General features: G+C 55.0%; 1 protein-coding gene across 1 annotated transcript; it reads left to right on the plus strand.

Annotated features, from left to right (window-relative positions):
* The first annotated feature begins 5,168 nt into the window (after positions 1-5,168).
* On the plus strand, positions 5,169-8,602 carry LOC125168577 (uncharacterized). Its single transcript, XM_047863725.1, has 2 exons — positions 5,169-5,216; positions 6,557-8,602. The coding sequence occupies exons 1-2, from the start codon at positions 5,180-5,182 to the stop codon at positions 7,669-7,671; spliced, it is 1,152 nt and encodes a 383-aa protein (XP_047719681.1). The 5' UTR covers positions 5,169-5,179; the 3' UTR covers positions 7,672-8,602.
* Positions 8,603-9,770: the final 1,168 nt, after the last annotated feature.

Below are 9,770 nucleotides of genomic sequence, written 5' to 3' on the forward strand. Positions count from 1 at the left end.
TCCCTCGACCCACATCAGACTCATGCCAAAACCATACTCTGGAGCCATGAGCTCATCACATTGCCTTTTCTGACTCTGTGCTTCTTTGGAAATGTTGTGTCCCTGCTGAGGCAGCATCACACGAGGAGACACCTTGGAGGCAAGACAATGGAAACCCTCCTTGGCCTTCTCAAAGAATCTCTTCTGTTTCCTGACGCCCGCTGTAGCCAGACATCAGCAAAGAAAATATTCATGACATAATTAAAGAAAAAAAAAGCAGTACATCGATGTTCACAGCAGTATTATTCACAATAGCCAAGAAGTGGGAATAACTCAAGTGTCCACTGATGGATGAAAAGATAAACAAAATGTGGCTTTTCCATCCAATGGAGTATTACTCAGTCTTAAAAAGGAAGGAGATTCTGGAACCTAGGGGATGAACCCATCCTCTCTCTCCTCCTTCCCAGACCTGCCCACCTCCATCATTCTGGGAGGCTTGGAACACTGAAGAAGCCCCTTAGATCTAATCAGATGGGAGCAAGGAACAGACACAACTGGGGGCCCCAGGGGGCTGCTGGGATGGAAGCCCCATACCCGGGCCCCAAACTCAAGACCTCTGCTGGATCTGATTCCCCTTCGCTTCCCAGCTTCCTTCACCCCTCCTGCCAGCCCACCCTACCGCCGCAGCTGTCCTTCCTCCTGCCCCCACAGGTATAGGATCTGTATACCCTGCACCAGCACTGACTTCCCCAGCTAGAAGCTGAAAGCATCTTCTTTACTTCTCTCAGAGCAGGAGAACTGCGAGGAGGCACAAGCTACCCCTGGAGGGACGGGGGTGTCCTGTCTCTGTGCGTTCTACGACATGGGACCAATTCAGAAGAGGCATCGGGGGTGTTTATGTATCCAGCCAGCAAACAGTTAGCAATTGCAGCGGGGACCAAAGGCAGTGTGGGAACAGTAGGACTTACCTTGGAAGGCACTGTTCGTGAGGCCTGCTCAAGCCCTCTTCCAGCTGGGCCAGTGGTGTGTGGGTGCAGGGGATAGGCCCACTCAAAGCCCCTGCCCCAGAGCCCAGAACCACCCCCCTACCATCACAAGCCTGCATGGGCCTCTTGACAGACCCATCCTCTGTAGGGAGGCCACACCATTGGCGGTGCGTGCTTAGGCTGCACACGAGGAAGTTGGATAAAGCTCGAATGTCTGGTCACATGGCCCCTCACAGACAGAGCCTGGGGTGGGGAGCAGCCCGGGGCTGGGTTCCAGACCTCTCTTCTCTATCACTTTCTCATGCAGTATTTATAAAGCACTAAAATCCCTTATTTGAAGCAGGCCTTTCATGTCATTACAAAAAAATAGATCTACCAAGGTAGGAGGGGAGAAAATATTTTACTAAAAATATAACAAGTTATAACTTAGAAAATATTTTTGCATATCGTATTTGCGTGTCCCCTTGTGCCCATGCTTCAGGGCCTGAAGATATTAGGGGCAGGCCCAGGGGAGCCCAGGCCCCCAGGGGAGGAATGCAGTGTCCCCCACCCCACCCCCGGCCCACCTTGGGTGACTTCCTGAGACATGTTCCCTGCTAAGCAATGAATCCCGCCAGGGCAGCCGAGGGTGCGTGGCCTGGTGCAGAGTCTCAGAAGGAAGGGTGTAGATACAGAGGAAAGGGGTCTGCACCCCACCCCTACCCTGGAAGACTAGCCCTCGCCAAGCCCATCCTGTGGTGTATTATGGCATCCATTGGCGGCCCTGTGCCCCCCAGGCTAATCTGAAGAAAGGGGAACTTCAGCCTGTCCAGACTGTGAGGGCTGGGGGTAAAGTTTCCAGTTCAAACTTTCAAATATCCCCATTCACAGATGCGTTCTTTGCAGTATTTCCAATCTTTGTTTATACAATGCCATTCTTCATGTGGCTTTGCTGACTGAATAACAAACCATACTTAAATTTAATTTATATATATTTTTGGTAAATAAGTAATACATTTGTAAAAATGATTTTGTACTATTTATAACAAATTTACAAACCTGAAAAAAAATTTTGTCCAATAAGGATGTCATTTGTTTGCTCTGAAAGGATGACCCTTCTTCATATATATGTGTATATATGAAGCCCTCACTTGAAATTGCCCATGCACAATCCATAAAGGAGTTTTCAGCACCGCCTGGTGGGAGGCAAGTTTAAGGAGCCGGCTCCCCCTCAGCCAGGTGCAGGGACCACATCCTATGGTCCAGGCTGGCCAAGTGCTGTAGTCCCAAGGACATGTACTTGGTGGCTGGTTGTCTTTGGTCCCGGCTGAGATCTCTGAACCATCGCCAGGGCTGGTGGGAACAGCTTGGGAATGCCCAGAACTGTGGGAGAGGCTCCAGGCTCAGCAGCAGCTGCTCTGAGGCTCCCAGCAGCTCCCATGGGTGCTGCAGAGGCTGGCCAGGCCTGGGTCCAACTCACCCCACAGGATGCTGAAGGATATGACTCCTTCACAAGAACTGATCTATTCTAACATTTGGGTCTCATCCAGGTCATTCGCTGGTTCCTAACCACAGGGCGTGGACGCTTTTCTCCTTTACCTGCAAACTAGAATTCCCGGGGTTCTCCCGGGACACTCCATCTGCCTCTCGCTTCTCCACTTTTAGTAGCCCTTTGCACCTGCCTAGAGTGCAGTCTGTTCCCTTCCAGAAGCTACATACCTTCCATCCCAGCTCAATCCCTATCCCTCCCACCATGACCTCCCCAAACCTATCTCAGCCATCCTTGGGGTACCCCCTCCCTTTCTGTCACTCATGGCATTTATGCTTATCAGGAGATCACCAGACACCCTAACTTTCCTGAGATCATCCTGATAGCAAAAACTCCACCCGGGTGTCCCCACGTGCCATCCAAATGCCCTAGAAATCACACGGAATGAAACACACCCATAAGATTAGAATGAAAACATGCCAACAGCAGAAATAAGAGCATCTCAGTTACTTGGAGAAAAGTCCTTTCCCTGTGAAGCCGCTGAAGCCAGGTCCCACCTGCAGTGACTGACTTCCCTGGTGGAGACGTGGGCACTGGGCTTTGGAAGAGCTCACAGCGCCTCCAATGCAGGGGTTCAGGGCTCATCAAGAGTGGAGGGCTGGAAACTGAGCCTCTTCCCCAGCCAGCCCTGTACCTGCCGGGGAGAGTGATGGGGGGAAGGGGCATTATTTCAGGCCCTCGAGAGCCCCCCTGACCAAGACCACGGTCAAGGGAGCCCTGGTTACCGATTGCTGGTACGCAGCTCCCTGCCTGGGGGCCTGGGCTGCCCGCTCCGGATGGAGGTGTGTGCAGCCCCACCATGATGCTGAGATCTAGGACAGGACATCTGGGACACCCTTCCACACAGCTGCAGAGGCACAATTTAAAGATCAAAGTATTCGATATTCAGGTTGAGCTGTTTTAACTTCACCAAGGGATGTGCACATCAGTGCCTTACCGAACTCTCAGGGAACCCTCCTAGGGGCAGTTTAGGGTATGAGGGTGAGCAAGACATCCCAGATCCCTGTGCAGGCTGACCTGGTGCTTAGTCTGGGGTCTGCCAGCCCCTCTTTGTCCTGGACAAGACCCCAGGCTCTCAGAGGACCTGGCCCTTCCAAGGTCATCAGAGAGGGAGAGGGGGCCCCTGGGGCGAAAGCAGCAGACACTACCCTCCCGCAGGGGGTTTGTCCTCTGGTGTTTTCCTGCTCAGCCCACTAGGCCAAGAGTTCCTCAGGACTGGCTTAGTCACCAGGGGTCTTGGTATTTCAGCCTCAAGCCAGACAGGACATCTGAACCCTGATGAATGGGTCCCCCTCTTCTCAATGATTTATTTGTCCACGCACTCAGATCATGCACCTTTCATGGGGCAGGCACTTTGCATGACCCAGGGACCCTGTGATGGGTGCGACAGCCAAGGTCCTGCCTGCCGCAGGGATCCATTCCAACAGGAGGCTGACATTAATGAGCACACAAAAAAATGAGAAAGTCCGTGCAGTTCACAATACGTGGCGGGAAGAGGATAGGGCCAATGGGACCCAGAGGTTCCTGGAGTGAGGCGTGCAGGGTCAGGCTGGGTGGTCATGAGGCCAGAGGAGGTCGAATAAACTCAGTGTGTTTACCAAAAAAGTCGAGATTTCACTCAGAGCAATCACCCCAGATCCAAGGGGGAATACCCAAGGAAGCCAAGACTTAGGCAAGCCAGACTCAGCATCTTTCAGGGTGTGCAGGTTAGGGACCTAAGCCCAGGGCCAGCCCTGCTTTCCTGGGCAGGTCGTGGCTGCCTGTGTGCAGAAGGCCCTGACATCCAGGCCACACCCCAGCCAGTAGATTAGAATCTCTGGGGCTGGAGTACAGACATAGCTCTTTTGTAAGCTCCCATGGGGATAGTTAGGGAAAGCTTTAGGGGAAGCAGCACAGGAGAGCAGCAAAGAGTGGGGTGGGTGAGACCTTTGGGGTCAAATAGGGCTGAGTTTCCATCCTAGCTCACTTAACACAAGTTACTTAAGCTCTCTGAGCCTCAGTTTCTTATCTGTAAAATGGGTCAATACCCACAGTCCAGGTGTGGTATGAATATTGAATGAAGAGACCCAGATAAAGGCTGGTGTAGAACCTGCCCCCTACGAGGCAGTGTGTCCTGTGAGCACCCCAAGATTGGAGCAAACAGACCCCAGCAGAACCCAAGCCCCAATCCTAACCCCTCCTGGCTCTGTGAACCTTAGTTTCCCTGGCTGTAAAATGGGGAGAATCAGGATCCATCCTCTGGTAGAAGACGGCACCTCCCAGGGCGAGCCTGCCTGAGCATGTGGCCTCCCACGGTGAGTTGTGTCTAAGGTGAACAGAAGGCCACGATTGCAGAGAATACACCTACAACTCCGCTGGTGGCCTTTCCATGGATGCGGAAGCCGTTACTGTAAAACAGTTGCTTTCCTGCATAAACGGTGTGAGTGGAGAGGCCACCCCCGGGATGTGGTTTTAGTGGAGTGCCTCCAGCCTGCACAGAATTTCACATGGGCCCCGATGTCTCAACTGCCAGATCCAGTGTTTATCAGTGAGCTCAACGGCTGCCAGCAGTGGTGACAGTGAGGCCACCTAGGGAGGCAGTTTGGGAGCCACAGGAAGTGCCATTTCTGAAAAGCCCCCCTGCCTGGGGAGGGGCCTCTGTATCAACCTCCACATGGGTCTGGCTTCTGCTCGGAAATGCCCTGAGATGAGTGCTCTGGAAAGATCTGGAACCCTGGAGCCCGGTAAGGAGGACCTCGGAGGGACCCTCCGTCTCCTTCCAGTTTCCGTGAAGGTCACTCAGGAGCCTCCTCTCCTCTGGGGAAGCTGGGGGGAGGTCTGGGTTCCCTGGAGCCCCTCCTACTCCTACCCTCAGTTCCCTGATCGGTCCCAGCAAGGCCCTGGAGCACAGAAACATACCGGTGACCTCCCCAAGGAAGCACTGGTCCCCGCCAAAGGGGAGGGCAGGTGGGCCTCACTTTCACTCCATCAGCCCCCACCCCGGGATGGAGAAGAGCCCTAAGGCCAGGCCAGGCAGCCAGGACACACCACTTCCTCCACCAAACCTCCAAATATCTAGGCTATTGTTGCTGGAACGAAAGCTGGGCAGTTGTGAGACCCCAGTCTGATAGTCAGGCCAGCAGGGGATGGCAGGGAGGGGAGGCTCACCGGGGGAGGAAGAAGAGGCCAGGCACCAGGGAGTGGGTCCTGGGGTGGGGGTGGGGGGTAGCCTAGGCCACGGCTGCTGCCTTGAAGAATCCCAGCCACGCGTGGGTCCTGGGCCAGGTTCATGGCCAAAGAAGCCAGGCATCCTCCCCGCGGGCCCCTGAGGGCTTGCTGTGTCCTGATGCCTGACAATGGAGGGCCCTGTGGGCTGACCTCCCTCCTTGGGACCACCACTGTGAGAGGAGGCCTAGCTTCGCGGAGATCATGGAAGTGCACCTACTCAGTTTCCTCAGGGATACTGGGAACGAGCCCCCCACTGCAGGCTGGTTGGAGCTGGAGTGTCCCCTTTGGGTTGAAGCCGGATTCTCAGCCCAGGGCCCACAGGGCTGATCCCCTGCTGTCCATGAGGGGCATGCTTTGGGAAGGGGCCTATGCTAGACATGGTACAGGGGCCACAGGCACACTCTCCACCCTGGGAAAGGCTGGCTCAACCACGCAGTAGGTGTCCACGTCGGGGTGGTCTTAAGCCTCTGCACCTCTGAGCCTGCAGTCCCCAGCCCTGCTCTCAGCTCCCATCAGGCAGCTGTGACTCCACTTCCCAGAGGGACAGATGAGGCCCAGAAAGGCTGGCCACCTTGCTCGAGGTTGCACAAGATCCCCGGGGCTCTGAGTCTCCTACACCCACAACCTCCTGGGCCCAGCACCTCCTAGGCCTTCAAGGTCAGCCAGGTCGGCCCTTTACAAACTTTCTTTGAAAAACCTTCCTCCTTAAAGTCCGACCTGGACGTTCATTCAGTCAAAACTTCAGAGCGTAGACGTGGGTGTGGTTGCCCGAGCCCCGCCCGCCCTGTATGAGACTCCCCGCCTCCGAAAAGCCCCCGAGAAACCAAGGAAACTCTCTGATTTACTTTCATTCCAGGGGATGAGGACCCCACACTATGGGTGGGGAAGCAAGACAGTGGCGGCAGGGTGTGTGCTGAGGCCGCAGGGAGAGAGGCAGATGTGGGCTGCCCCCCACAGCCCGCCTTCAGCTCACACTGGAAATCCATTCACACTGGCTCCTGCGGCCTGCAAACCACACTCACCCTGGCTCCTGCCGGAACCCTGATGCGTCCCATATTTCTGGTCGGACAGCCAGGAAAACTCAGTCTCCTCCTTGTGATCGCCAATCCGTTTCCCGTTGGAGGAGCTGACTTTGAACAAAGACCCCTTTGTGAGTGGCTTTGGGGCAGGGAGATGGGAGAACATCGCATAAGTAATATGCGAAACGGCGACCCCGATCATTTTTTGTTCCTCCCTGGTGAACGTGAAATCAAAACCACTTCTTCGGAGACAAGCAAGTGGAGCCAAGCTTCTCCGGCCTGGACGTGTGGGCCTCCGGGCCAGAGGGACAGCCGCCGTGCCATCAAGGGCAGCAGGGCTGGCTGCGAGCACGCCAGCCTGCTGTGGCCCTACCCTGCCAGGCCAGGCATCGCAGGGCATGGCATTAGTACTTTTTCCCACAGCTGCAGGAAGTCCAGCTTGTGCAGGAGGAAACTTGTTTCTTTACCATTAGGAGGGGAAAGAAAATGGCCATATCCCTCCTTTCCCAACCCCCTGCCTCCCCCCCTCCCGCCCCCGTTCTCAACCGTGCATGTCCTCCCAAGCTTGCCTTCAGTCTCTTCCAGCCGACGACACCGATACCGCGGGCAGAGACAGAGGCAGAGGGCCGGCCCCAGGGCTCCTGCAGGAGCCGGCCCGGGGCTGCCGCTGTCCTCCTGCCCTCCCCGGCTCCGGGGACACTGGCCTCCAGCTCCCTGCCTGCGGTTTCTTCACACACTCTGTACTCTGTCAGCTGCTTGGCCGGTGCCTCCATGGCCTCTTCTCTCTCTAGCCAAACCCCATCTTTTCCCTCAAGTTCAAGGCATTTGTCACCTCCTCAGGGAAGTCCTCTCTGATTTGGTTCCCCTCCCCCACCCCCCTTCTCTAACACTCAGCATGGGGCAGCGTGGAGCTGTCTCAAATCCCCCCTCAGCCCAGCAAGGTCCTCACTGAGGATGTAATCTGAGTTTGTGCCCCTTCATTGTCAGAGGTGCACAGGGGCTGCTCAGGGGCAGTGAGGGCCCAACAGGACCTCCAGGACCCGTAGCAGTCAGTGGCCCAATTTGGCCACCCCTAGGGGCCCAGAGCAGGCAGCAGCCCCCGGAGGACCTGCTTAGGAGACCTCTAGAACTTTCCTGGGACAAGGACAGGAATGTCATTCTGATTTCATCCATTCACATGTGCCTGCAGGTTGGAGGCCTTGAGATTTTCACTCTGGCTGTAAGATTTCCCCGCATCTCCTCTGCTCCAAGCCCAGGACTTCCCAGTCCACACTTCCCAGTCCACACTGGCCACTCAGGTCCCTGTTCCAGTCCCACCCCAGCACTTCCCTGGCCAACCCCACATGTCTTTGGGGCTTTGCTCAGTGGCCAGGGCGCAGGCCCTAACCTCACCCCCACAGTGTTCTGTCCTGTGGAGTAGGTAGGTGAGCAAGCTCGTGTCATGAACATGGAGAGGACCAAGTGACACCACCGTGTGATGTCTACCAAACAGGCTCCACAACTCAAGTGCCGGCACCGGGTGGAGATGCCACAGGCCCGGCAAGCTCTGAAGTGGTCACCCTGTCACAGCAAGTGGGGACTCACTTCTGCAACATGGCGTCACCCACCTCATCAGGTGGATGCCGGTCTTTGGAATCTCTTCTTTTCGTTTTGTTTATAACTTTTGAATGATCTTGGGGGGATGGGTCCATAACAGCTACAAACAGAAGAGGGTCATGCCTGCTCTCACGTTTTCATGTACTTAAGGAACGATATAATGAAAATCATCTAGATCAATCAGTACTAGGCATCCAAGATAATTTTTTCTTCTAAAAGGGGAGTGGGGAGGGTCCTGCATTATTTGGGTTTAAGAAACACTGTGATCAAGGGACGCCTGGGTGGCTCAGTTGGTTAAGTGTCCAACTCTTAGTTTCGGCTCAGGTCATGATCTCATGGTTGGTGAGTTCAAGCCCTAATTCAGTCCCTGTGCTGACGGTGCAGAGCCTGTTTGGGATTCTGTCTGCCTCTCTCTCTGTGCCTCCTCTGCTTGCATGCTCTCTCTCTCTCTCTCTCAAATAAATAAACTTAAGAAAAACACTGTGATAAAATAATCAATCCCATCTGAGGTGTCAATAATCAATAAGGGACTTCGTGAGGGAGTAGCCTGGAAGAGGGTCAAAAACCCAGAGACAACTTTGGGTTTGAACTCACATTCTTTTATGAGCTCTGACCTGGGAAAAGGAACTTGGAGTCTCTGAGGCAGTTTTCACATCTGAAAACCAGAGCACTAGTAAAGATTAGGTGGTTTCTGTCCTCTGGCATCACTCTTCCCAAGGCAGACGTGCTGCACCCTGGAGAGACACCTTGAGCCAAGAAAAGCCCTTCCCCAGTGAGGATGCCAGGTCCCTGATGAGCAGGATAGGACAGGGTTTGGCGGGGGCCTCTGGAGCAGTGGCCCCCAAGACCCACGAGGGGCCAGCTTCCCTTCGGGCTATGAGGCAAGGACTCCGTCACCTGACGCTCTCAAATCCAAACCAAAGGGTGAACCCAGCCTCCCCTATGCCCTCCGGTGCTAGCACAAGAAAAGCTATCGCCCCTGACCTTAAAGCAGAAGGGCTCCAGCAGGTGTAACCCTGAGAGCTGGTGCTATCAGGTCACACAGATGAATTTCCAGAGCATTTAAGCCAACAGACTCTTGTGTGCCTCTCCGAGCAGGCAGGACCTCCTGACCTGAGCTGAGGTCAGAGAGGTCAAGCCAGTGCCCTCGTGAGACCCAAAGCCCCTGGTCCCGGTCAACAGCCTACCAGCCTCTGAAGGACCCAGCATGACGCAGGGGAGCTGGGCCCAGGCCAGAAGGCTGGTGACAGAAGGGCTGAGGTCTTCCCAGTGAGGGGCTGTGGTCATCACCAGCTTGGCTCCGTGAGGGACCCTCAACTAGCCTTGATGACTGCCCTGGACATTTGAGGACTGGGCTCAGGGTCCACCCAGCAGGGACCAGTGCGATGTACTGACAAGGCAAAGATCTGATTTATTTTTACTTTTCAGGGTTGCCCCCATCAAAGTGAAGGCTCT

This window comes from Prionailurus viverrinus, chromosome B3 (assembly GCF_022837055.1).
Source record: "Prionailurus viverrinus isolate Anna chromosome B3, UM_Priviv_1.0, whole genome shotgun sequence".
Taxonomy (NCBI): domain Eukaryota; kingdom Metazoa; phylum Chordata; class Mammalia; order Carnivora; family Felidae; genus Prionailurus; species Prionailurus viverrinus.